A 27683-nucleotide genomic window follows, 5' to 3' on the forward strand; every position below is an offset into this window, starting at 1 on the left:
CTATGTGCAGACTGTCACAAATTGAAAATGTCATGCCTGCCAGCTGATGAAAGTTGGTAACACTTTTTGTAACGGTTTTTTTCTGCTCTTGCTGACTTAGCACTAGTCACTGCTCACTCAGTGGAAGCTGTATAATTGCGACGTATTATCTGCCTCGCATTTACCTTGCACATCGCAGATGTGGCAAAGCAAAACAAATGTAAATGTAAATTTATGTAAAAATGCCAGCGGTCCTATGCGCTCACTGCAGCATTACGGAAGCTGCGTACTTTGAGATAGGAATTTGAGAAAGGCGTTTTCGCGTATGGCGATAATGAAGCCGAGTAATGACATCGTTAACCATCGTTACGTTGCCCCGGAGAGAGCGAATGGCATGAAAATATGTTACGATGCCAGTCAGGTAAGGAATGGAGGGTTTTACGCTCCAGCTTTGATTAATGAGAGGGTTAATGAGGGCTTTGAAGGGTTCGCGCTCCTGGAGGACCTCGGTTCAGTAGGGCAACTCGTCCCAAGTGAACCGCTTCACAGACCTCTGCGGTGCGCAGGTGACAGCGGTAATCAGGCGGAGAGACAGTGGCAGCGCGCCAGGATGCACGCGCATTAAATCATGCCCTAACGCGGATCCCCTGGAAAACCACGGCCGGAAGCTCTATTCTTCTGACCATCTAACAAGATATTAGCAAGATCTTGGAGAACTGAGGACATTCTTGTTTTTTTATTGCGTTAATTGTCATTAGCCTAAATTGTCTGGTTTTTTTTTTGTGGAAATATGCACTAGTGTGGAAAAATGGACAACTAGCATTTTTGGTATTACACTTTAAAAATTACTACACGAATATTGGTGGTGATGTTTAAAAACAAAGAATATTCACAAATATACATTTGATGATTAAATAAGGAATTGGAGTAACTGGAATATAATGTTCAACAATCTCTAAAAATTTGAAGTGTTTCCATAATTTTGGCCACTGGTGAACACTGACTACCCAGATATATCGTTTTTAAACATTTTCCTTGACTCCCTGAGTCTTTCGCACAGCAGTGCTTCTTTCTGAAGTTGCACACTGTTTATTTTTGCCGTGTGGCTTTTTTTCTGTTGGCTGCACATAAGCCTTTTATTCCCCTACCCTCTGCTGAGTGTCGAGTGACGTGACAACCTGTAAAAAGCAGTTTGATTTGATTTGGGCTCCTCCGAAAAGGGCTGTCTAATGACCAGAAACCCACTGCTTCTCACCACTAGGGCAAGGAGGTGATTGAGTACTATCTGAATGAGCTCATAGCAGAGGGCGTCACTGAGATACCTCGCTGGGTCCCACCCGAGCAGAAGGTCCCAGCCAGGCCAGCCGCCCCACCCCATGACCTCCCCCTTCACCCCGCACCTGCCTCCAGACTGGCCCTCAACTCGCTGGCACACAGCAGCGGGAAGGAGGCCAGTAACACCGGCGACGCCTCCAATCCAGATGGTGAGTAGAGCCGACATTAATAGACTGAATGGATGAGCTCGTCACTTTTATAGCATGTAAGACATGCTTGGAGTAGGAGAGGGAACAGAACCTCCTGACACGGGACAGGGAGGAAGGAAGAGGGATTATGTGGGTTAATAATAGCAGAGGGTGGCAGTGGGGTCAGGATTCACAGTATGTCACCTGACCTTACCTGCCCCTCCCTCATTTTATGGCCAGAAGCGTTTATACTCATTTTGTTGAATGCCGAGTGTTTTTCCAAAGTCCCAAATCCGGTGCAGGACCATGGCAACCTTGGAGCCGGTGCCAGGAAGCGCGGGAATCATCCTCAGCGGGATGCTCGTCCATCGCAGGGCACGCGCACGCACACAATTACACCGTTCCGGCAATACAGAAACACAAGGTCCACCTAAGCTGCATGACAGTGAAGCTGATGAAGGATCCAGGGGAGAACGTGTACTCCAGGGCCACGGAGCCCGAGCAGGGGTCAAACACGCATCCGCGGCAGGGCGAGAGGCGGAGCCTTCACTGACCGTGACGAATCAGAACACAGCAAGGAGGTAGTTATGGGAAAATAGGGATTCTGCAAAGGCGAGGGACGAAAGTAGCACACCAGACCATAACTGCTTATCTAGTATAGGGACATGCTGAGTATGAGGTCTGTGCCAGGAAACGCAGGACGGGGGGGCACCCTGGATGGGATGCCGGTCGGTCGCAGGTCGTACATCCCCACTGTGTGCCATTTACAGATGCCAGTCCACCTTGTTTTTGGACAATCGGAGAAAAACCCACATAAACACGAAGAGACCATGCACATGTATCTATACATAGATAGAGAGTCGGGAGAAGGAATCGAACCCGCAGCCCTAGAGGTGTGAAGCTACATTGCAGACAAAAGACAAAGAGAAGCTGGGTTGTTGTTGATCACGCTCCTGTCACACTCTCCGCCTTCCTCTCTGCTGTCGTTTATCAGCCGCAACAGGAGCTCGGACTGGAGCTGAGTCTGCACTTTTTCTGGGACGTTTATTTTAAGCTTGCTGAGATTTAAACAAAAAGGCAACGATACAGAAAGTAACAACAGAAGCCCTGGGAATTAAAAGGGTTAGCGACTGAGCCCTTTGTGTGTGTAGTAAATGTCTCTGAAGGAGCGGAATCTGCTAAGGGCTTTCTGTTGGCCTGGGAATTTTCTTTTATGCAGAATACTAGATGAAATATTAAGGTGTAATATCAGCAAACGTTCAACAAAAGGAAAAATCATTTGAATATTTTCTCTCTAAACTCCACATCAGGTAAAATTAAAAAGCCAGTCTGGTATTAAATATATATACACCTTTACGAGGGCCAGTATTTGTTTTCTGCAGCTAAAAAGAATAATGTAATATGCATAATGTAATTTGCTCAAGGGATTTTATCAAACGTTATAGCGTAACGCATATATTGTTAAAAGTGAACAGAGATGGGAATGATTTATGATTATGATTTATGTTTTAGTGACATTTATAATAGCCCACAGTGCCCTTTTTAATATCCTTCTGTTCAATTTTATGCAATTTTTGGAAAGTGGTGCCCCAAAAAGGAGCGCTTTGGGTAAAATTACGTGTCAATTATTTATGTATATGAGTTTTAAAATGATGTAGGTGTATGAGAATCATTTCGCGCAGCACCTTCTACTCCCCCAAACATAGTGCACACACAGAAGCGTCACGCTGAGTCAAGCGTTTAAAGGCCATTACAAGCCGATAAGCGCAGATAGTGAAATCAAAACAACACACACACAGCCGGCATTTTCCCGGACAGCTGAGGGTCCTACACACGTATGAAATCCCATGGGTGAGCTGTGAGCTCTTTAGTAATGATTAAACTACGTCTTCCTTCTAAGACTCAGTGGGCCTTTTTTCTGAGGGAACTAGCTAGCTGTGTTTTGTCTCCTTCAGCCGACAAGCTGGATGCCGAATACATCGAGCGGTACCTGGGACAGTTAACACCCATGCAGGAAAGCTGTCTGATTCGCCTGCGCCAGTGGCTGCAGGAGACCCACAAAGGAAAGGTGAGCCAGTCTAAAATATCGCTAAACAGTGTCTGTCCTTCTTGATCTCATTGTCGTGACAAGAATGAACAAGGACTGTATGTGCATGACATATAGGCGAAGAATGTGTTTGCCGTCCTCATTACTATACATTACCCATTTAGATGTTACATTTATTTTTTTATTTTAAACATTTGAGCTGAATTAAAGCCCCTCTTACCTTTGTTCTGTTTAATGAATGACTCCGTGCTGGATAATGTGTAATCTAGCTGTGTAACGCCCTGCAGTGAGTTAGCTTAAGCGTAACCTGGGTGGGTAGCTTAGTTAGACCTTTGACCTCTTGAGGTTACGAGTGAGCGGATCAGGTGACGTCTGTGGCCTGCAGGAACTGTGCTGCTACGACGGGCTTTAATGATTTCTTTTCTCTGTAGTCAGAAGCTGGTGAATGGAAGGCAGAGAAGGTAAACATTGATGCATGCTGTGTGATACGTGTGGAGATCTTCTATAGATCTGAGGAGGAACCCCCCCCCCCCCCCCCCCCAGTGATCAAAAGCTGAGTGACAGGAGAGCCCTATTAGAAATTCCATCGCAGAATGGAAATTAGCATCTATTGGTTGATCTGTCTCTGGTTTGACTTCAACCAAGAAAGCAATAGTTGATCATTTTCCCAGCAGCGACCCAGCATCGTGTCAAACTCATGCCACATGTAAATTCTCAAAGCTACTGAATCAGAGGTAGAAGATGTTCAGGGGATTTTGGACTTTTATCGTGGAGGTGCAGTTTTCTGTGAGTGTTGACATGTGGCGATTAATTACTGACTGGAGCAGTGATCCAGGTGCAAATGCAGATGACTGATTTTGCTTCTGAGAAGAAAGTACCTCCTTCCAGATTCTATGTTCACAGAAACTTCCCGGAATATTATTCATACATGTTTATGTTTTAGCAATGGCCAGTGCAATCATTTTTCCTTTGGAATTAATCTAAATCCAGAAAGTCTAACCCAGGAATCTTTACAGTAATGGCCGTGAATAAAGGCTGAGCAAACTTACTGAGAAACTCCTGATATTCAGTGTCTCACTTATTGTGGTTTCTTTACAGAACTGGCTATTGCTTTACGTTTAAACTCATCCATGATCCCTTTTTCAGTTTGGGAAGTTACTTCTGTCACACTTTCTTTATAAATGATTTTTTAGCTTTTGTTTGACTTTTGAACAAAATAACACGCTGCAGCCTGCTTGAACGACAAGAGTACAAACGGCACTAGGCGATCGCGTCTGGCCGACGGACACGCTGTCGAGTTTGGCCACCTGGTTTTACCAAGAATGCCTTTCGATGAACAGATGCACGGAGAAACAGAACGGAGGCTCCGTTTTCCAAAGCGGCCTGAATCGGGCCGTCGAGTTTTGCCGTCCTGCTGACTATATTTTATTACTTTGAAACTCATATTCCGATTGACCTGCATGACCTGACGCATTCATCACCAATCCGAGCGACATGTTGAAAACAAAACGCTGTTTGCAACATGAATGGAACATAATTCATATTCATCAGTATCTGTGAATTGGTGTTAGCTGCTGCTGTATCTGTTGGCAGATTCCCAGACACTGACGTGGTCAGGGCCACACTCTGCCACACCCCCACCCTCCTCCCCTCTCCCGTCCACAGATCCCCAAAGACGAGCACATCCTCCGCTTCCTGCGTGCCCGCGACTTCAACCTGGACAAGGCGCGTGAGATGCTGTGCCAGTCACTGGCCTGGAGGAAACAGTACCAGGTGGACTATATCCTGGAGACGTGGAGGCCCCCGGGCTTCCTGCAGGAGTGCTACGCCGGCGGCTGGCACTTCCATGACAGCGACGGCCGGCCGCTATACATCCTGCGCCTTGGCCAGATGGACACCAAGGGACTGGTGAAGGCCCTGGGGGAGGAGGCCCTGCTCAGACACGTGGGTGCCTCCTAGCTGTCCTCCTGCACTGCGTCTGATTGCATTTCCACACCTTACTCATCCACTGGGACCATTGTAGAAGCCGGGGAGCATAAGAGGGGCCGTAATTAATACAGACGGGTCAACCATATCATTAGCCAATGAAATGTTTTGAGTGTGTGAGTGACAGGGGAGACGGCCAATCAGCTTTCGGGGGGATGATTCTGGGTGGTAACACAAACCGCAAGCAAAAGAAAGTGTTTTATTTGTGTCTCGAAATGTTGTCACTTTAGGTTTTGTCAATCAATGAGGAAGGACAGAAAAGATGTGAGGAAAACACCAAGATATTTGGAAGACCTATCACGTTAGTATGGCATGTGAATTAAATAAATGTTTTATGCTTCCAAACCTTTATTGATCCAAAACACATTTGGAGTTTTAAATATAGAAAATTTGATCACGCATTCAATCCGTCCTGGGAGTGTGATGATTCATTGGGTTTTGGGTTGGGTTACTTCCAGGTTTAAGCCCCTGGGTGGGATTTGCATGCTCTCCCTATGTGTTTCCTTCAGGTACTCCTTAGCTTAGGCTAATTGGCATGTGGCATTCTGCTCAGGTCGTGGACTTGCCTGGTGGACCTGGAGGGTCTGAATATGCGGCACCTCTGGAGGCCTGGCGTGAAAGCTCTCCTCCGCATCATCGAGGTGGTGGAGGCTAACTACCCTGAGACGCTGGGCCGGCTCCTCATCGTGCGAGCTCCTCGGGTCTTCCCCGTACTCTGGACCCTGGTGAGTTTGCGAAATAGCAGCGATCAGACTGTGGAGATCTGGTGAAGTTTGAGGCATTTTCCATCAGTCTGTGAAAGTGTTATTTACCTGGAATATTGTAATAATGTTGAAACAAGGCAAATACATTCAGAAATGTTTTAATCACACGATTGGCAAAATGAAACAGTATGTGGAAAATGGATTACTGCCAATGTCCGTTTGACTTCCAGGTCAGTCCGTTCATTAACGACAACACTCGGCAGAAATTCCTCGTCTACAGCGGGAACAATTACCAGGGAGTGGGAGGGCTGGTCGATTACATCGATAAAGAGATCATCCCCGACTTCCTCGGGGGAGATTGTATGGTAAGCTCCTCTTTGCCATTGTGTGTTTTTAATAGGATAGATTTTTATGTTTTGAATGGCATCCTAATACCAAGAAGTGGAACGGTCATAACCATTATTTTATTCTGACCTTTTAGAGTTTGATTTTAACCCTTTAAATTGTTTTTGCCTTGAAATCTGTCACAGAAATACGGTCCCATTTCTGAACATTTCATTTTCGCAGTGCACTGTCCCAGAAGGAGGCCTCGTACCAAAAGCTCTGTACCAGACAGAAGAGGACCTTGAAAACTCAGACCACATTAAACTGTGGACAGAAACTATATATCAGTCAGCTCATGTCTTTAAAGGAGCACCTCACGAGGTAATCACGTTCATACATAGATAGTTCATTTTCATTCTCATTATTCTTGTTAGTGTCGAGAAGTCTTAGCATTGCGTCTGTAGTTGTGTAATTTTATGGCTGCATGTCTGGGTGTGGTTCCTGGACAGCTTATCCACGTTTGGGCAGTTTGTGCGGTCGTCCGGTTTCTGTGCTGGTTTCCAACAGGCTGCCTGGCTTCCTCCCACAACAAGGTGTTGATTAGTGTGTGACTGTGGGTGGCATGATGGGATGGCTTACGGAGTGGGAAATGGATGTATGATTTCATCACAGGCGTCTTCAGTAATTAATCAATGCATCAGACCACCTTCCAGCTGCTTATTCTGTGCGGGGGTCGCGGAGGACTGAGACGCATACATTCACAGAAAGAGATATTTACTATGACTCATTGCTTGGATATCAGGACATCAGTTACATGCCTTTTTAATTTGTTTTTTGAAGATTGTCATCGAGATCCTAGAAAGCTCTTCAGTCATCACCTGGGACTTTGACATCCTGAAGGGGGACCTGGTCTTCAACATCTTCCACTCCAAAAGGTCTCCACAGACTATCAAGAAGGACCCGTTGACCTCCACCCCTGGTGTGGACAACGTCCAGCTGATTGAGAAGAGCTGGGTCCTGGGCGTGGATTACAGCATGGTGGAGTCTCCGCTCGTATGCCGAGAGGGCGAGAGCATCCAGGTTCTCCTTTAATCTCTTTCTTTGCACACATGTAGGAAGACCAAGAAATATAGAGTAATCCAGAAATTCCAATTAAAAAGTTAGGAGCAGGTCTCTCCATTCTGCAATGTCTAGCATGTCCTTCAGATCAGGGTCTGGCTGGCTGTGTGCTAGCTGTCTATCTGGGTAGCTTCTGTCATGTTTTGAAAGTATTCAGTTAATCCTTTTGCTTTTGTTTGTTTTTAATCATTGGATTTCATGACGAGTGAATCGCTCCTGAATATATAAGCCGTCTTACTGCAGTTGAGAGGTCTATACATGCAGTTCTAGTACAAACAAGGAATCACGTGGCTGTAACTGACATTAAAGACAGGTTCAGTAAGTTCATTTAATGCCTGGCCGGGCATTAGAATGGCTAAGATGCATGATTTAAGTGATTTTGAACATGATTTGATTGTGTCAGGCCTGGTGGTTCCAGCATCTTTGAAACAGCCACCTCTGGGATGTTCATTCTCAGTGTTTAGAGTTTATAGAGAATACCGTGGTAGACAAAGAACGTGCAGTCAGGGGCATCTTCGGGGCTGATGAGAGACTTAAGGCCCATGTACTGCCACCCTGAAATTTTCTAGACATTACCAGGAGGATCTGTCGGTGTGAACTGAAACGTCAGAATTCGGACTTTAAGCTGTTGGCTTCCTAGTACAAAGTGCGGTTGATTCCCAGTTGACCGCCATGCGTGAATGGAGCAGGGAGAACTCTGGAGAATTCACCGGCAGCGAGCGGGCAGACGATGATGTTTCTGTCATAGGACTGGCAAGAAAACTGAGGAATACAAAGAATCAGAGAATTCTGTCATTAAGAGCTGATGCCGAAATCGTCCGACAGATTCAAGGAACTGCAAGAGACTCAGTTGTGCGATATCATCTTACAATCTGGCTACGTGACCACAGTGTAATCCCAGCTGAGATGCAGGTGAACAGCAAACATCTTCAAAATGCTGTAAACAAAACACTGTGATTTCTGCAGCGTGCTTTTCGCATCACTGCATGCTCTACCCCAAACACCGTCCCTCGTCTAAACAAACCACAGTATTTATAGTAGGTGTGAACGTGTCTGACACAGACAGTCCCTGGTTATGTGCCACATGTTTGATTCCGGACAATGTGTGGACCTGATTCTCTGAGCAATGTCCGGAGTTCATGTGTGAAACTGTCTTTAATGGTCAATGAGAGAGGTCAGAGGAGAATGGTCAGACTCGTTAAAGCTAATGGAAAGGCTGCAAGTGCCCAGCAGTGTGCAGATAGGTTTGAAGTTCTCAGCCCTTTACGTTTGTCTGAAAGCAAAAGTTAATCCTACTTGCTACTATGTAGAGTTACCTGCTAAAGTGGCTACTGAGTATATATTTCAACTTTGAGCTTATTGTTACATTACTGACATTAAATGTGTCCTGATCAAACCCCCAACCCGCAGATGGGAGGCCCCTCACCCGCACGTGTGTTTGTCTTGCTCGCTGTAGGGCTCTCACGTCACCCGCTGGCCTGGTCTCTACATCCTCCAGTGGAAGCTGACAGGCCCCGCCTCCTGCTCCAGCAACGCCCTGCCCCGTGTGGACGACATGCTGGCCTCTCTGCAAGTCTCGTCCCACAAGTGCAAGGTCATGTACTACACCGAGGTGCTGGCCTCCGAAGACTTCAGGTGGGAACTCGGGCTTCGCATTCTCATGACCCCAGCGCATGGTATCGTGTGAAACTACGGGACCCCCCACCGTAAGGCGGCCATGCGGCATCGGGGTGCTGGTTCATCGGAAGTGTGCTCTCATCTGTCATAGATTAATAACAGAGTCAGCTCGTCCTATAGAATGCTGACAGTGCATTTCCATCTAGCTCTTGCTTCACATTTTTCATGCATAATGCAGGCATATAGAAAACTATTCATTTTCATTTGCGTCTTGTGACATTTTGCATAGTGGCAACATTGTGGATCTTGCAACACTATGAATATTGAAAACGGATAACTGAAACGGATGAATTTCTCTAGAAAACGGATGACTGATGCGACAGTGTCATCCCTAAGCCCTTATTGTCTGAGCCCTGATTGGCTGAGCTGAAATCCAAATTGTCACGTCAAATAAAGTGATACCCACTCAAGTGAAATAGCTTAACATCAGGTCTCATATTTCTGTATAGTACACTGATCATATTGTCATTTTTCCAACGGGAAACATTGTAATACAGGCCTCATAACAATTCCACGTTCAGGGGCAGATTAATGCACAGAGTATCCTAGGCTGTCAGCCTGAAGCCCCTGGAGAAGTTAATCTGCCCCTGTCCATGTCACTGAAAAACTGAGCGTGTTTTAGAGAGATTACGGTATGTCGGGATTCCTGCCCCTAGGTGGAGGACCTGCGTGTCACTGACTGAGAGTTTCCCTTCTGTGCAGGGGGTCCATGACCAGCCTGGAGTCGTGTCACAGTGGCTTCTCGCAGCTCAGCGGGGGCACGACCTCTTCCAGCCAGTCTCAAAGCAGCTCCCTCGTCTCTAGATAGCCCACAGGACGCCTGTGTCAGGCTCGCTGCCAACCGCCGACACACCACCACACACATTTACACCGTATCCCAACACCGGTATCTACATACACATCAAACAGACACACCTACACACTCCAAGGGCTATAAAATCCCAACAACAAGCAGTGGGAAACTTTACGGAAACAATCCAGTTACCCGAGGCTTGTATTTGAGATACTATTATTTTGTTACTGAAGACTCACGAGTGATCGATGCCACTTTCTGTCCAACCAAGAAACAGGAGACACTGTTGTCCTGAACATAATCCGATTTTACCCTGTAGTAATGAATTACAGCAGCTTAGCTGTCTCATATGATAGAGGGCTACCATTCGATTTATGTCACTGAGATAATTATACAGGAAGGTTTTGGGATTTGCACATATGACCAGTTCCCAAGCCATCTTCTGCAACAATGGGCGATAATCCACTTTCATGATTCTTGGAAGTCTGTACTTAAAACAGGTTTGACATGTTCCATTGTTCTTATTTGTATGTTTAGCCGAGGATACTGGGAAAAAAAATCTTATGGAACAAAACCATGCTTCTAAAACAACAGCGGTTTATAGATCTCACGGGTGTGCTGAACGCTTAAAGTTATTTTATCTTGTGCTGCAAATGACAGGGCCAACACAAAAAAGCCAGATGTTAATTCTGCAATTGTCATTTACAGTTGTTCAAAAATATGAAGACGTCATACATCACGCGGCTATTAACAGCATTGATTTTCTGAATATATGATACACTTACTAGCTCTTTGCCCCAGAAATGCTTTCAGGTGTTTACATGAACCAGCCCCTTAACACCCCTCACTGCTCATCAGTGCTTGTTTGGCGATGAAGTCCTGAGACCTGCTTTGCAGACCCATCATCCTGAAGGTGGCCTGCACATCAGGCCTGACCAGTACATCGTTTCAATATGCAGGGGAGTCACCAGGACTTAGCAGGCAAAAGTAAGGCCCACTCTGCAAAGCAGCCTGACCTGAAAATTAACCACGGCAGGCGATTACTGTCGGGGATCAGCCTGTGGGCGTGCTGAGGATGTGCAGAACCCCTGGGGGCACGGCTGACCACCCCAGCTCCGCGTAAACCGCTTTGGGACCCAGACACATGCCATTCTGACACGCTCATTAAACTACCTCCAGAAATATCCGCAGAATTGATGCAAGCAAGGCAATGCGGACAGTTGTAGTGGAAGCGGTTGCCAGGCAGCGCACGGCGACTGCACGCTCTCTTAAATGTTTATGAAATTTAAAGCCATAGTTATTTATGCAGTGGTGTTCTGGGAAATGTAATGTAGTGTAATTGAGAGCATTTGAATAATTAAATCGACCAACAAAGGGCTTTTTATATAAGCAATATTGACAAAGCACAGTCAGCACACTAATGGAAATCTGTGACCCTTGTCCTGGGTGAGGGGTTTCATTTACTGCCTTAAACGGGGAGAAACATGTGTGAATGAAGGTTGCAATGGGGTAAAAAATGACAATAGAATAAGCACATTAGAATTTTTTAAGTCTTTTTTTAAGTCTTTTAATATCTTCTGTTTAACAATCATGGTCATATTGTGGTCGTTTTGAGGTCTTTTAGAAAATTGTGATGTGGCAACTGTCTCATTTGAGTGGCTGTATGTCCATTTTTTATTTGTTTAAACAATTTTGGAAGAGCAAGAAGTACTACATAACGGAAATCAGTGGAATTTTGCTACCAGGATGCTTCATTTGTAAGTTTGAACATTAAAATTGACATGAAGCAGTTTTATGGGGACAGTGGTATTTATTGAATTTATAAATGTGCAATACATGTACAAAAATGTTTATTACGAAAATAAACTATGGTAAATAAATTCTGGGGTCTTCATTTGCAACACTTACTAAAGTATACCTTACCTGTTGATACAACATCCACGTGAATGACCAGAATAGGGACTGAAATTATAAATATCATTTATTAGCTTTCAAAGAACAGAGCTGAACTTAAAAATAAAAAAACTGGAGAATAAGGACAGGCGGGGTGCCCTCCTCAGCCCAGAAATGTCTCCGATGTCTCAGCTGTGCGTGAACTGGACCCATCGGTTCCAGTTGTCTTCTTTGGGGAAGAGGCTCCCCAGCCGGAGGCAGCAGTCCACGGTGGGCTCGTAGAATGGGGTGCCGTTTTCCCGCAGCCTCACGGACTCCTTCACCTCCGGCACCCGGGCCGGCGAGAAGAGCGACGCCTTGCCCTGCCTGGCGATGTACCTCTTCCACACACAGCCAAGGACCTCTAGAGCCTGATGGGATAATGGGACAAGATTTTAGGGACAGATGATAAAACATCCCGGTCAAAGACGGCTGAAAAAGGTCATACTACATCAGTGTTAATATATTTTAAATTTTTAATTTTCAGTTTTCGTTTGAAATCCAGTTTAATTTTAGATTTCGGTGTAATTTTATGCATTTTATTTTAAAGATACAATTGAATTCATACATTTTAGTTGCAGCAATTTTATTTCTAGGGACAGAGTGAAAGTTGTAGGGACATTGTAAGAGTCTGACCTTAGGACAGAAACCTGCACATTATGTACTAACATCCTCAAAATGGGCAAAACATGTTCTAGGTATAATTAATGGTCATCAAAAGGTAATACACTGGGTTATGTTTCATCGAATGATATGCAACAAGGAGAAAAGATAGATAATTACTTTCGCGAAAAAGTATTCAAAAACTGTAAAGAAAAGTATTTGACGTTTAGATGCATGTTTATTCATTTATTTATTTTTTATTTCTGTTAGTTTCCTGAAATAGTATTTATAGTTTTCGTTTTTATTTTCTTATTATATTTTGGATTACGAAAATGTTTTTAAGTTTTCGTTGATAATAACCCTGGGGAGGCGCACGGGGCCCTCGATGTACGCATGCTAGGGGAGATGTTAGCGGACGCCGGCAGTACCTGGAGAAGCTCCAAGACCACCACAGGCTGCAGCACGCCCTGGTAGTGCTCCACCAGGCTGGGCTCGGTGATGCCAGGCTTGCTCATGATGTGGAAGAGCAGGGCCTCCAGCATGCCCTTGCACACGGACTTGTTGAGGCTCCCGTCAACGATACGCCACGGCCGGCTGAGGAAGCTCACCCTATCCTGCGCGCTCGAACCCACGCTGGAGGAAGAGAGAGGAAACAGCACTTCCGGATAAACAAACAGAAACCAGCATCTGACTGGCACCGCTCACCATAAGTGAAATGGGGATATACCAACAATGTACGCGGAGAAGGGTTTAAGTTGAATTCACTAGGGTTTACTTAAATGGCACTCCACACACTGGAAATGTTCACACCCAAATGTAACGCTTACCTGTCATCTCCATCCACTGTAAAGCAGCTGATGTCTGCAGAAGGTGGATCTCCTGTAGGTAGAGAATCGACATCAGATGCGGCTGCCCCCTTTTCCTCCTGAATTTGGTCTGTTCCTTTGCACTCCTCCACCATCTGGATGGAGTCGCCGGTGTCCTCCGGGGCAGAGGGCAGGGGCTCCTCGCATCTCCCGGCTCCAGTAAGGCCGACTCCGTCTGTAGGCGCTCCATCCGAGTCCAGTATTCCCGCCACTTTGCAGGCTTCCCTTTCTAGGACCGGCTTCTTCACGCTGAGCTCGTCCTGCGGTGGGTCCGGGGCCTGCCTCTTGCGGGTGTCCTGCAGAGATGGGACTTCCTTGCCTGTAGGTGCCAGTCCCTCAGCGATGTGGACTAGCCAGGGGTCGGCGTATTTCACAGCCACCAGCCGCACGGAGTTCCCTCCGACCTCGACCACCTCCTCCAGATCGATCAGGTCCTGACCAAAGACACGCCACGGCCTGAAAGTGGTCTCTTACCGGTGGAATCCTCCAAGGGTGAAGCCTCGGGTGTGCTTATAGGTCTCCCGAACAGCCACCTACCTCCAGGTACTGCAAGAAGGTCCGGGTCCTTTCTCCCTGCACCTCAGCCAGGTCGGGGAACATGCAGGCGAGCTCCACCCTCTCGCAGCCGAAGCCCTGAGCTGCCTCAATGGTGCTGCTCACGTCCAGGATTGCCTGCAGGTCCTCGCTGCTGTAGCCGCACTGGTGGATGCACCGATCAGTGAAGCGTTCCAGTCGGCTGGAGTCCTGGCAGGCCCGTAGGAGATGGGTGAAGTTCCTGGGCAGGCAAGCCTCCGCCTGGGTCTCCTCGTACAGCAAGTCACCACCTGGGAGATGGGGGTGGGATGAGAGGATGCCCGTAGGGGGCGCCGGACCCAATTCGCCTGGGCGGGACTCACAACGGTTGGGGAAGTGCCGGTGCGAGGGGGTGCGGCGCAGCTTCACCCGCATGGTGCAGGAGTTCACCACGATGTTGTCGTTGGTGTTGAGGTTGCGCAGGCTGACGATTCCTGGCACGCAGTAACCGCGCATCAGCAGGTAGTTGGTGTGCGAGGCCTGTCTCGCTTTCACCTCGATCTTCTTCCTGCCCTCGCCTTCCTCGACCTCGTCGTCGTCGGGGTCGTCCTCGGCCACCTCCTTCGCGATGCTGGAGGAGCCGTGACACTCATGAATGCGTGACGTTCAAGGGAGGATAAAACGGATTCCACTGCACATTTAAATGAATAATTAAATACTAAAATGTAAGTAGGTATAAATCAGCTTCCAGATTCATATTACGCTGCAACATGAAAAAGATAAGTGGATGGACGGATGCTCATATTACCTTTTCACCACCTCGTTATCCACCATGGTGCTGTCTACCACCACGATGTGCTCTGGGATGGACACCTCCACCGTCAGCCAGCCCAGCATCATCAGACTCAGGCAGGCCACACAGGAGCCCCCAGGCGAGTCCAGGGAGAAGAGCACCATGCTGGGGTCCGGCTGTGGGTCGCCGCCCTCTTGGTCCTGGAAACGGATGGTGGTGAGGAGGTCCTCCCTGCCCACGCTCTCAAGGGTCTCCAGGAACTGACGGGCTTCCATGCAAATGGTGTTGGGGAAACGCCAGGAGAAGCACCTGAGAGGGACAGCAGTACCGGGGTGTGAAATCAGGGGGTGGGAAGCCAGGGGGTGGGAAGCCAGCTCTGCAGAGCGGCACCCTTCAGCAGTTAGAGAATGAAGGTAGCTATGTGCCGGCTGATCTTAGTTACACGATCGGCGGAAAAGGGAACCAAAACCTATACAGGTCGGAAGCTTCCGGGTCTATACCAGTACTGCTGCAAATCCTGATCTGTACACCCACCGGCCACCAGTGTGATGGGCTGACGGTCACCTGTAGTAGGTCTGAGAGAGCTGGTAGGACATGGGCAGGAATGGAAGGGCGCGACTCTTCTTGGGCCCGGTGAGCTGGTTGATGCGACGGCGGTTGACGAGCCCCCGCTTCTGACACCTCAGGAAGGCTTTGTAGAGGATGTCGTCCCTGTACCTCCTGTAGATGCGGAACGTCTGGGGACGGAGGCAGAGAAAAAGGCAGAAATACAGGGTATGAATCCTCATGGACGTGACAGCACATGACACGGCTGGGGAACACTGCTGATTGGCTAGTGCTGTACATCTCAGTCACAGTACCTGACCCCTTCTGATGACTGACTGAAGGACGCGATTAAGGACCAGTGTCTCCCTTGGTGGAATTCTGCCTCTTACCTGAAAGGAGAGACTGGTCTTCATCTGCGAGTTGGACAGCACCAGTGTGCTCTGGATCAGGTTGTTGAGAACCAGGGAGTGGATGTCCTCAAGGCTGCAATCACAGCACCCGAGGAGGTGAACTCGGCGCTCTAGTTCACAGACGCACGATTACAGTTACATTACACGCTACCTCATCAGGGAGTCCTTCCTGTCCTCCTTCAGGTCTTCTCCAATCACGTACACTTTGAACCTGTAAAACAACTAGTTGTACTTTCTGGTACACAGCTCACAACACAAACTACATCGATATACATTTCAATCCTATGTTTTTACCTCCTAAAGAGCTCGGCCTTGGTGTCGGGGATGGTGAAGTTGTGGAACACTGAAGGTGAACTGAATTTCTGCCTGAGGACGGCGACAAACTCTTTGAACTCTGACGCACAGACCTGTGATGGTCAACAAAATGGCCCCAAATCACACGGGTTTGTAGGACAAAGCTGACTAGTGATGCTTCCGACAGCCTTAAAAGGTCATGTCACTGTCCCTTCGCAGCAGGATTATATACCGAACAACCGACTATTTATCACCAAACCTAGGCACTGTGTTACGCAATAGGTGGCATGCAATTCCCACCTCAGGGTTGCTGTAATTGTTCTCCCGGCTCTGAAATTTGTGAATAAGGTCTTTATCCTGGTACACCTCCGCCAGACATATTCTACGAGCAAAAACAAGCAAGTCGTTGAATTAATGGTCACGCGAGTGGCGTGTCACTCCGACATCGGTCACTAGTGATGCACGGGAACGCACTTGAAGTTGAGGTCGGTCTGGGAGTTCTTCATGATGTAACGTGAGCGCCGGCCCACCGCCAGCGAGGTCTTGTCCAGCGACTCCTCGAACTGTGCATGCAGCAGGTCTCGCACCACTTGCCAGGGGACGAAGGGCTTCCTGATCTGCTCACCGAGAAAGCGGGCGGACGTTCAGCAGTGTGCACAGCTAGGGGGCGCTCTCTTTACATCCGACAGACCATACTGAGCCCCTGGTGCAGAAAGCCCACATGTCATGACTAAATAATGTTGCCTGGGTATCATCCCATCCACTTCTGCAGAAAAACACTTATTTTTAAGAGAAACTATACTGGAATTATACCTTTGTGCAAATTAAGTTAAACAGATTTTTACACTCTGATTTTCAGTTTCATTCCAGAAAGCAAATAATATGCCTTCATTAGTCACCTTCTCAATGGGTTAGTGTTACGCTATAATACGTAGGAAATGTAATGGTTACATTCCCTGATTGGTCAGGCATCTTTCAGCATGATCTAGCCCTGTGCCGTATGTCAAAAATGAGTAGGAATTTCATTAACAAGACGACAATCAAGGTACTTGATTGGCCTGAAGAAACTTTCTCTGGATTTAAACGCTACAGACAATCTGTGGCCAAGCAGCGCCTTCGCGGGATGGACTGCACCACAAAAGATAAGCTTATCCAGGCGTTAATTCAAGCATGGTACAGGGACCCCAAGACCATCAGAGACGCCTCGTCAACTCGAGTCAACTCGATTATGCCTGTAATGCACTATTTGCCTCAACTGTACGTTGCTTTGGACAAAAGTGTCGGCTAAATAAAATTGAACAGAATTCTATGCCAAATCGTATCCAAATGGTACTAAAAAATGAGGTCATATTATATATTGAAATGTTATGTCAAATTTTCAGTGAATTTGCACAAAGGTGTAATCAATGGAGGTCACACAACTAGTAACTAGTGCTCTTGCGGCCAAACAAAGCTTTGGAAAAAAATCACTCCAAAAGGGGGAGAGATTCATTCTTAGAATAAAAACACCTCAGAGGTGAAGGTATGGTGTGAAACATCTTAATGTGAGTCAAGATACAGGCTTTTCCCCCAGGAATGAATGACAGCCGGGAGCGTTTTTTCACTGGCACTTTAGGCACTTTAGTTCCTGTGGAGGCGGCACTGCAGTCCGTCTAAACGAGCCTGGTTTCCCACCCAGATTGGGCTGCCTTGCCTTGCGGTTGAGGAAGTGGCTCGCCACTCGGCACAGCATGAGCAGGCTGTCCTCCTGTGGGGACCAGGTCACGCGCTGCCGGGTCATCCTCAGGAGGGCGCTCCGGTCGGCCTCGTCATGAAAAGGGGGCCGCATCCGCTTCTTTTCCGGTTTCGCCACTACGGCACGACACACATTCGTCGGAAGCTCAGCATAGCTGCACCTGCGCCTAGTTGACTCCTCGATTATGCTTCTAATGTGTTATTTGCCTCAATTGTACATTGCTTTGGACAAAAGTATTTGCTAAATAAAATTTATGTAAATGTAGTAAGAATAGATAATGCATAGATAAACAACTTAGACAGTATAGCAGTGTTTCCCAATCCGGTCCTCAGGGACCCACCGCCGGTCCACGTTTTTGCTCCTCCCAAGTCCCGTTGTCTAAGGGTCCCCAAGGACAGGACTAGGAAACACTGCATAATAAGGTCACAGGGAGGCCTGTAGTCTGTTCCAGGAAATACAGGACAGAAAGAGGAGGATTATGGGTAATTCAGGAACACCAATCAGCGTAACTGCATGTCTTTGGTCTGCAGTAGGAACCCTCATTAACAACTCTAACCCCCAACCCTGGAGGTGTGAGGACACAGACACACTCACACCCCCATGTCATACAGGGTCAGCCTACAGGACTTGGCAACCCCCCCCCCCCACCTACCTCTCCTCTTTTTCCTGGGTGCCTTGACTGTTCGGAGCCTCTTCCGCCTCTGTTTCTTCCCACCGACAACGCGGCTGTTTCGCTCACTGGTCTCCTTGGCCATCTGCACGTTCTCATCTAGTACCATCGGGGACTCCCTGAAGCCACTGCCTTTACCACCTACAGTAGGGTGGAAGAGGCCCATGTGAATACCCACATGCGGCACCAGGGCGATGAGGGGCATGGCAGGATAGAGGGACTTACCACCACTCATGAACAGGGGTAAAGGGTGTTTAGTGAGGAGGTTCTTAAGTCTGACAGTAGGGCTGCCTTCCACAACGCTGCCCACCTGCAAGGCAATGGGAGGACATTTTATAACCCACATCTAACAGTGTGGGTTAGGTTTTATAAAAGTGAAATCTATCTGCTGACTACAGGATTTGAACTGCCAACCATCCGATCGCAAGCGCAGTGCCCTAACCAGCTGAGCCACGCATTATCCCCCAGAGCAATAACGAATAATCTTAAAGAACAGCGAAGGTCAACACAGACCTTTTTGGACTTGCTGAGAAGGTAGCTGGTCCAGATCCAGTTGCGTTTCAGGTGGCCAAAGAAGCAGGAGTCCAGGCCCGCGGCGCCCTGCTTGTCGCCAGGCGTCACGCCGTCATCGATGACCTCCTGGCTGCCCCTGTTGGACAGATCCCAGCGACCCTCAGTTAACCCCACAGTGTGAGCGGGTGACACCTCAGCCCGGCGGATTCAGAGCCCGTGGACCTTACCTGAGTAGGTATGCCAGTCTGGCGTATCTCTGCTCTGGCCGCTCCGGCTCCATGGAGCTCGGGGGCTCCGCCTCCTCGTCCCCCTGGCTGGGTTTCATACGGGGACATTTTACAACACCTGTAGGGGGCAGCAGACAGCGCATTAAACAATGTGGAAGACGAGGCTGGCTGCCAAAAAACCACCTTGGCATTCTGAACCACCAAAGATTATCACATTTAAAGACCAGGGAAGTAAAATTATGTAGGATGTTTTGTGACAAATAAGATATGTCATTTACATTATCTTTTTAAATTATTTTAAATGATTATTTAAATTACTAGTGGGTGGATTCTAAACAAAACCTATTTGGTTACATTGCAAATTGAGAACAGATTGATCTCTCCCATTTGGCTGAAGGTAAATATAAGGTTACTGAGGTAACTAAAGAAAAAAACTTCTCAGTGGTAAGGATTTGGGTGTGGATGAGGGTTGCCCAAGGTTCTGGAAGGCTCTGGATATTGTTTGGCTGTCTTGAGTGACAGGCCTCATCAACACTGCATAGAGATCAGGGATAGTGCCTCTGGACTGGCAGAGACAGGTATTTCCAGTCTGTATGGAAAGGGGACCAGAGGGTATTTCAGAGGGTTTACCCTCCTCTGCCTCCCTGGGAAGGTCTATGGTACTGGAGAGGATGACCTGTCTGTTGGTTGACCCTTGGATCCAAGAAGAACAATGCTGATTTTGTCCTGGTTGTGGAACACTAGACCAACTCTTTACCATTTCTTTACCCTCACTACAATATTGGAGGGTTCATCATTCAAGGAGATCAAGCATCTCGGGGTCTTGTGAGGGAAGAATGAAGAGGGAGGTCAACAGGCAAATTGGTGTAGTGTCAGATATGTGGGGTTTACCAGTCTGTTGTAGTGACGGGAGCCAAGTTGGAAGGCAAAGCTTTCTATTTACCGGTCAATCTACACCACTAACCTCATGTACGGTTACAAGCTTTGGGTACAGACGGAAAGGATGGGACTGCAGATACAAGCAATACAAGTTCTTCCTTTACAAGGTATCCGGGCTCAGCCTCAGAGATGGGATAAGGGGGCTGGATATCTGGAAGGAGTCAACTGAGGTGGTTGGGAAGTCTGGCTAGGATGCGTCCTGCCTTCAGGCATATCCAACTGAGAGGAAACCCTGAGGCTCACCCAGTCCACACTGGAGAGATTATATCTCTGGGTTGCCTGGGAACGCCTTAGTATTGGAGGAGCTAGAGGAGGTGGATGAGGAGCGGGAGGTCTGGGCATCCCTGCTTAGACTGCTGCCCCCGCGACCAAAATCTGGATGTGCAGCAGAGGATGGATGGATGGGTCTTAATGAGGAATAAATTAATTAACCAGATGAGGTGCTAACTTTTGAGTTCAACACTGGTCAAACATCAGATTGTGAGTAACTTGGTTTGCGAGTGTTTTGCAAGACGAGCAAAAATGTTTTAATAAATTTTCACTGGATAAATGAGCGAGGTCTTACAATACGAATATTACGTATATGCTTTGTCTGCCGAGCGTCATGTGATCACAACTGAGCCGATGGTTCTCTCTCTCGCTGTGGGATTGTGGGTAATCGTCTCCCATGCTCGGTCTCAGTCAGCGTCTGTCACTCGTATAGTCAAAATTTTGTAGAAAAGCACCACCTGAATAAGGGTGTAGCAGTGCGAGTGATGAATCTGTTTAACGACAATGCAATGTCCACATTTCCGCGAAATCGAAAAGGAGGCAAAAGCGGCTGTCATTGGATAGGTTCCTTGTTAAAGTCTCACAAAAAGAAAAAGGATTCCAGTGAGCCAACAGATAATAGTGATTCCGTTAGTTATAGTGAAAGTCGTCCTACAAAATAACCTTCTTCTCCTCTCTCACACCATCCACGATTGTTTTCAAAGGTAAAGTGCAGGTTAATTTATGCATTTTTACTTTATATTTTGTATTAATCATTTTTATACGAATATTTTTGGGTTGTGGAACAAATCATCCGAGTTTCCTTTATTTCTAATAGGAAAATTCGCTTTCATATACGAGTGCTTTGGATTACGATTACGTTTCTGGAACAAATTATGCTCGCAGTCCGAGTTTTACTGTACTGGATAGTAAGTGTAAATTTTGCAGGTGGTTTGAGGTTGAGGTTTGACAGGCATAAAATTTCAGCTTCACAGCAAAATAAACAGGGCTTGAACACCGTTTTCTTTGCCAACCTGAGAATGCAGCTATACGACCCCAAGAGCCCCCCCCCCCAGCCCCACCCTCCCGGAGGCCATCCCAGAGAGAGCCAATGAGAAGTCCGCGTACCCAGGGGCGTGTTCAGACACACACACTGCATGTCGAACCAGTAGTTCTCCACATCCTGAAAGGTGCTGAAGGTATACTGCCGGGCCTCGAAGGGCAAGGACGACAGGGCCAGGTTGTAATGCGGGTCACAGGTGGTGGTGTCTGTGATCGTGGCATTCTTCTTCAGGAAGATGAAGACCTAGGAGACACGGATACAGCTTACAGTGCCCCACACAAATACACACTGCCAAAGTGAGCACGCACACCGCCTATCAAACACATACCTGATCCTTCTCCTGGAATTTCTCAATAGGGCCAAATTGCAGTAAGCCCATGTAGCACAGACGCTGCAAGCTCTCGCAGAAGCTAAAGATGTACTTCCTGTGGGCAGACGGATGCAGGTCAGGGTGGTTTCCCCAAGGAGGGGTTGTTCCCTTCAGGGGGGCGGGGCTACCTCTTATAGAGAAGCTGCTTCTTCATCCTGCCAGGCAGGACACGGATGAGGTAGTGGTGCTTCACGGGGTCATTCAGGTACAGCTCAAGATCGTCCACCTGAGTTTGGGTACAGAGAGTAAGGCTACTGTGCACGTCCAGTCCGGAACAGTCTGGTTTTTGCAGTTACATGATTCCCCCTGGGGATGTGCCCCTTGGAATGCTTTCGGGAGTATTACTTACACAAAAAAAAAAAAAAAAAAAATCAGATTGTAAAGGAGGTGGATCCAAGCAAACTACAGGAGTTTCTTCTACTTGCTTGGACCCACGTTCACTACAGTTTAATTGGTTCTCTCTCTGAACAATAATTTTTGCGTAAGTAAACCTCCCATGAGTGCTTGGAATCTCATTTCCAAAAGTCTGACAGTATCACAGACATAGTGCTCCCCTACCGCCCGAAGAACATAAGACTGGGGAGGCTTTACTGTTTCTCTAGTGGGGGTGTCCTCCTAGAGTACTTCTAATGCTCCATGTGTAATCCACTAACTCTTTTTCAATTTACTATACCTTTCCATAGCTCCACCCTATCATCCCCTCCCCATCCTATGAACAACTTTACCTTGTAGCTCACTTGGATGATCTGAATGAAGATGGAGAGGGGTAGGGAGAGCAGAATATCGCTGGTGAGTGCCCATCCGCAGCTGTAGCCTCGGTGCAGGGGCATGGGGGGGATGAACCTCCGCCAGGACATCTCATCCATGTAAGCCACTTAGACAAACATGTGAGAGGAGCCTTATGTCCATAAGGACATTCGTAAAAACGGCACACAAATGGTTGCTGGATAACTCGGCGAGAATAGTTACCCATCTCTGTTCCCACTTGCTCTTCATCAACTTCTGCCCCCGTGCCATCTACAGGGGCCACATCATCCCCTGTGCCACCTGCAGGGGCCACATCATCAGCCTCTGCAATGCCCACAAGGGCCCCGTCAGTCTCTGCACCGCCCACAGGGACCCCGTCGGCCCCCGTGGCACTTGCAGGGGCCTTGTTTGCCCCCATGCCGCCCACAGGGGCCATGTCCAGTAAAACCTCCTGCTTCGGTGCCCTGTCGAGTGCCGCCTTCCCATTGGTGTCTGCACTGGCCCCAGGCTCCACCCCTTCTACCTCCATGCTGTGGCTCTCCTCGGGGCTCCTCCTTAACGGGTGTCCATAGATGAGGTACCACAGGAACTGGTGCACCAGCCGAAGGCGTGGCATCTTGGGCTGGAAGCCCAGGGAGCGGCCCAGACCTGGGACTATAGAGGCACCATCTCACCAGTGGCTTGCAAGAATGCAAGCTCCTCTTGTTATTACGCCTCCCGTATATAAAGGACCCAACCATGCATTTTTTATCCACCCAGATCAGAGGAGAGGAGAAAATCAATCACGCCTACCGATCAAAGGCTTGAACTTCTTCTGCTCCTTGATCCCCATCTTCTCATCTGTTTTACTCCTCTGATTTTTTGGAGACTCGGTCGGCTGCTCCTTCTCGGCCTTTCCGCTTTTCCCTGTCTCTTGGGTCTCGTTCTCCTTTGCAGCTTCTGGGCCGCTGTTAGCAACTTTACTGCAGTCAGACAGTGGGATCGGGGTTTGGGTCAGGGTGAGGTCACTGCCAACAGTGATCCTGGGACGTGTCCTACAATCCACTCACCGGTTTAAGGAGCATGAGCTTGATAGGCGGAAGCGGATCTGCTCGATGGCGCTTTTGACTAGAGGATCATCTGGCATGATAGAGGGATGGACCACAAACTCCACCTAAAAATATCACATCAGACATCCATCCATCCATTTTCCAAACCGCTTATCCTACTGGGTCGCGGGGGGTCCGGAGCCTATCCCGGAAGCAATGGGCACGAGGCAGGGAACAACCCAGGATGGAGGGCCAGCCCATCGCAGGGCACACTCACACACCATTCACTCACACATGCACACCAATTTAGCAACTCCAATTAGCCTCAGCATGTTTTTGGACTGTGGGGGGAAACCGGAGTACCCGGAGGAAACCCCACAACGACATGGGGAGAACATGCAAACTCCACACACATGTGACCCAGGGAGAGACTAGAACCCAGGTCCCAGAGGTGTGAGGCAACAGTGCTAACCACTGCACCACCATGCCGCCCCCACATCAGACATTTATTCAGAAAATGCTTTTGCCCAAAGCAACGTACAAGTGAGGAGAGCATGGGGTCAGAGAGCCATCAGCCAGCATTTAGCACAGATGGAGCAGTGTTTGGTGTTACGGTCCATGGTGACGAACCCAAAGGCAAAATCATTACTTTACCAGTGGTGGCGACGTTCCAGTCAATTTAGGTAGGCACATGCCTAGCCAATATTTTGTGAAAATGTAACGTATAAATTAACTTTTTAGTCAACAAGTAACGTGCCTACATTGACTATGAATAACACATCGTTAAATTTGCAGAAAACCTGCAATCAGGGTAATCTGGTCAGTGAATTAACTTCCTTGGTCAGATGGCATCTCCTAATTCCCTCCCCCATCATTCCCGTCTTCTACCGACACACATTGTCACTGAGTTGTCACACCGTAACATTCAGAAATGACATTCCAGTGACAGTAAACAAGGTTAGCTATATGTAAAAATAGTTACATAAAGTTTCAAGAACATTAATATCTGTGTACATCTATTTTTTATGTCGTGTGTGGTTTTGATATAGTACCTGCTCGCAGATTTGGTTTGCATAACGCCCATGTCTACCAGCCATGGGATTCAAACCTACAACCTTCTGAACACAGATCCCAAACCCACTAAAACTACACACTGCCCCCCAAAAGAAAAAGCACAGGCACACAAGCTGCTACTGGCATGTTCACACCTTCCTGCTGATGCCGTCCTGAACGATGGTCGTGCGGAAGAGCTTCAGCATGCCCTCTCTGGACAGGCTCCTCAGCAGCCTCATGATCGACTTCTTGCAGCATCTGGTGGACACCCCGTCCTGTTTCTCTTCGTCCATAATCATCTTCTGCAGCCTGGCAAAAGCAGATTCCTGTCAAACAGTCCACCCTGACCAGGATAAGGAGCTAGAACACGGCTGCAAAAGAATTGAGTGAATTGTACTATTTGGAACAACCAATCAGACAAGCAAGAATAACCATCATCCTCTTACCAATGTAGGCATCCAAGCAATGAAGCAGACCAAACGATGCCTTACGTGAATAAACTCTCTATGATCTTGAGGCTGCGAACCGCCTCAATGATCAGGTTCTTCCGCTTAAGCAGCCTGTAAGTCTGATGGGGCTTTTCCATACGCGCTGGCCTCATCTTTCTCTTGACCGGCGGCGCCTGCTGGAACAAAAGCATGGATTTCACACCCCAGGGCGAAAAACAACACAGATATAGGCCTGAAAGCCAACAAAGCAAGAAGTGAAACATTAAAGGATCTTTTAAAACCTTGGCACCGATCTTTTCCTCCATGATGGTGGTGGAGGCCTCCTTGTCCGTGTTCTCTACTTGCTTGTAAGGGATGTCCTGACTGATATCAACCTCCTCCGCCATCCCGCTCCAGTCTTCTCCCCCGGTCGTGTCCATCTCCTCCGTCACCTCCTGGGTCGCATCCACTGAGGGAGTTTCTGCAGCAATGTGATGCTCAGCATCAAAAAGGACAGCCGGTTTTATGGCTCCCTCCACCTCCCTGCCCAGCCCATCTCGCTCACTCTTGATGGGTGCCGAGTGCTGGACCCTGCAATCCAGCTTGATCTGCTTCCGTGCTTCACTCCGGCGGGGATCTTTCTTTGAGGGCCTATCTTTTGCGGAGTTGGGCGTCCGCCGTTCGCCCCCGCCAGTCGGCTGAGGCTGGGCGTCGGGGCAGGTGGTCGGTGAGACCTGGCTCTGCTGACCCAGCACCTCCCCCTTGCCCGTCCGCAGTTGCTCGCTGCGAGCCTTTTCCTTGGCGAATTGTTGGTTCAGGTCGCTTTGCTCCACATATATCTTGCTGATGTATTTGGTGATCCTCTGCCGCCCCTCATCTTCCATGAAGCCCTGGGGGCGACGACCCCAAAATAGTATTAAAACCTTAAAGTCAAAATATCAACCCTCCCCACCGCACGACACTAAAAATTTGTTAAATAACTTCATACTTTCAGAAAGGGTCGTCAAGTCATACAAACATTTACCTTTTAAAATTAACAGGGAAATCAATTTTATGATTTTTTTTCCCCTCTCGCAATTTTCCTGGCTCAACAATAACAAGGATCCCAGCGAATGCCATCGCGTGCGGACCCGACTCGGAATCTGGAGCCGGGATGAAGCCGCTCCCAAATCAGGCTCAGGGTGCCAAAGGAGGAGAGCGTTAAAGCGAAACCGTACCTTGATCATGCCGTTCCGCTCCAGAAGACGACACATCATACGTGCCTCTAGCTTCCCAACATTCATGTGTCCCCTGAGAGCGGTCTGCGAGATTCCCTTCGTCCCGCTGGATATGACTGAAAAACCACAAGCCTCCAGTAAGAAAAAAAATCAATGAAATTCAAATTGTGGGAATTTTACTTAGAAAAAAATGTTCTGAGGGCAGAATGAAAAATGATTTGTTCAGATAAATAACCAATCAGATTGAAAAGAAGGGCCCAAAAAACTAGAATAGGCGGGACCGAGACATCTGATTGGTTGGTGTCGCGTCCTCTAGTTTCTTGGACCCCCGATTAGCTATCTCTCTGAACCAATCATTTTTCATTCTGCCCTCAGGACATTTTTGCGCAAGTAAAACTCATGAGACAAATGGTTTGATTCCTAGATTGGTTTTGAAATGTTTTGAAAATCCCCCTTTTTAATGGGTAGTATTCACTCCCTACTTATTAACAACAGATAATTCCTTTCTGCTGAGCACATGTAATCTGTGTGTGTAGCGTGTAATTCCGACATACTTATTTCATAGGCCTGTGTCAGAATGTCACGCTCGAAAATGCGACTCTCTGACTGCAATTTCCTGCCACCGTCCTCTTCATCGTTCTCCTCGTCATCTTCCTCATCCTTCTTCCCGTAGCTCTTAAGCAGTTTCAGGCAGCGCACCATGATGTCCGTCCCTGCGGGTTAAATGCAGAGTGCATTTCTGTCCACGCCGAGCTCTAAAGGCAGCCACCTCGGTGAGGTGCACAGCAGATCTGGGCTATACCTTTCTTGGTCTTGCACTGTGTGGAATCGGGGTTCAGGGTCTGCAGCGGAACGCACACGCTCTGGGCCAGCTTGGCGGCCATCATGTACTGGTACACGCGCTTAAAGGTGCGTTCGCTCACACACTGCCGAGGGAGGGGGGAGAGAGACAGAACGTCACGCTCCATCTCCAGCACATGCCTGGACAGCACTTACATAAAGACCCCACCCCCCCCAAACGCCTGGTGTCCCACCAGTTGCTCCCTTAGGTTGATCATGATGCCAATGTTGTTCGGACAAGCTGACAGGAGGTTGGAGGTTTTCTCCATCAGGATGTCATACTTGCTTCTCCTTGAAAAAGTAAAGCAAAACTTTAACTTACAAACCAGACCTGTAAGAAAAGTAAAACTAGGTTCTGGCAGATAAGTAAGCTGGCTGGCAGAAACAGCAAAAAGTGGCCCAAATCACTCCACAATCAAGATATTATTTCTCTGACAAATGTCACATGTTTTTTGCAGAAATAAAGAATATTTCTTACACGTTTTTTACTAACTTTTTTTCTTTCAAAAATTGCACTGAAATTATCCATTGGAATTCAGGGGGGGGGGGGGGCGG

The 27683-nt window shown here is 47.9% G+C and overlaps 2 protein-coding genes across 6 annotated transcripts in view; one reads left to right on the forward strand and one right to left on the reverse strand.

Annotated features, from left to right (window-relative positions):
• Window positions 1-11972, forward strand: part of LOC125741881 (SEC14-like protein 5) — a 25081-nt gene extending 13109 nt beyond the window's left edge. For 2 of the 3 annotated variants that reach the window (XM_049013358.1, XM_049013359.1), the window contains 11 exons: window positions 1241-1463; window positions 3398-3510; window positions 3921-3950; window positions 5155-5433; window positions 5706-5776; window positions 6029-6200; window positions 6410-6544; window positions 6747-6884; window positions 7344-7583; window positions 9079-9257; window positions 10002-11972. In XM_049013358.1, the coding sequence (XP_048869315.1) occupies window positions 1241-1463; window positions 3398-3510; window positions 3921-3950; window positions 5155-5433; window positions 5706-5776; window positions 6029-6200; window positions 6410-6544; window positions 6747-6884; window positions 7344-7583; window positions 9079-9257; window positions 10002-10107 (1686 nt within the window). In that variant the 3' untranslated portion in view covers window positions 10108-11972. The remainder of the gene's footprint in view (window positions 1-1240; window positions 1464-3397; window positions 3511-3920; window positions 3951-5154; window positions 5434-5705; window positions 5777-6028; window positions 6201-6409; window positions 6545-6746; window positions 6885-7343; window positions 7584-9078; window positions 9258-10001) is intronic. The other variant, XM_049013360.1, reaches the window with a different exon arrangement.
• LOC125741880 (general transcription factor 3C polypeptide 1-like) overlaps window positions 11883-27683 on the reverse strand; it is a 19256-nt gene continuing 3455 nt past the window's right edge. The window contains exons 5-36 of one of the 3 annotated variants that reach the window (XM_049013357.1): window positions 27323-27419; window positions 27091-27214; window positions 26843-27001; window positions 26289-26404; window positions 25637-25961; window positions 25374-25552; window positions 25135-25265; window positions 24799-24952; window positions 23612-23715; window positions 23355-23524; window positions 22785-23216; window positions 22541-22689; window positions 21944-22041; window positions 21774-21870; window positions 21511-21688; window positions 19195-19312; window positions 18968-19103; window positions 18680-18764; window positions 18437-18598; window positions 17743-17900; window positions 16524-16666; window positions 16350-16431; window positions 16050-16162; window positions 15907-15966; window positions 15735-15828; window positions 15364-15536; window positions 14815-15108; window positions 14390-14637; window positions 14031-14317; window positions 13455-13927; window positions 13056-13260; window positions 11883-12395 (exon numbers count right to left, since the gene is read on the reverse strand). In XM_049013357.1, coding sequence (XP_048869314.1) covers window positions 12174-12395; window positions 13056-13260; window positions 13455-13927; window positions 14031-14317; window positions 14390-14637; window positions 14815-15108; window positions 15364-15536; window positions 15735-15828; window positions 15907-15966; window positions 16050-16162; window positions 16350-16431; window positions 16524-16666; window positions 17743-17900; window positions 18437-18598; window positions 18680-18764; window positions 18968-19103; window positions 19195-19312; window positions 21511-21688; window positions 21774-21870; window positions 21944-22041; window positions 22541-22689; window positions 22785-23216; window positions 23355-23524; window positions 23612-23715; window positions 24799-24952; window positions 25135-25265; window positions 25374-25552; window positions 25637-25961; window positions 26289-26404; window positions 26843-27001; window positions 27091-27214; window positions 27323-27419 — 5566 coding nt within the window. In that variant the 3' untranslated portion in view covers window positions 11883-12173. Of the gene's footprint in view, window positions 12396-13055; window positions 13261-13454; window positions 13928-14030; window positions 14318-14389; window positions 14638-14814; window positions 15109-15363; window positions 15537-15734; window positions 15829-15906; window positions 15967-16049; window positions 16163-16349; window positions 16432-16523; window positions 16667-17742; window positions 17901-18436; window positions 18599-18679; window positions 18765-18967; window positions 19104-19194; window positions 19313-21510; window positions 21689-21773; window positions 21871-21943; window positions 22042-22540; window positions 22690-22784; window positions 23217-23354; window positions 23525-23611; window positions 23716-24798; window positions 24953-25134; window positions 25269-25373; window positions 25553-25636; window positions 25962-26288; window positions 26405-26842; window positions 27002-27090; window positions 27215-27322; window positions 27420-27683 lie in introns of all 3 variants that reach the window. The other 2 variants (XM_049013356.1, XM_049013355.1) reach the window with 2 other exon arrangements.

The sequence above is a fragment of the Brienomyrus brachyistius genome, chromosome 5 (assembly GCF_023856365.1).
Source record: "Brienomyrus brachyistius isolate T26 chromosome 5, BBRACH_0.4, whole genome shotgun sequence".
Lineage (NCBI taxonomy): Eukaryota > Metazoa > Chordata > Actinopteri > Osteoglossiformes > Mormyridae > Brienomyrus > Brienomyrus brachyistius.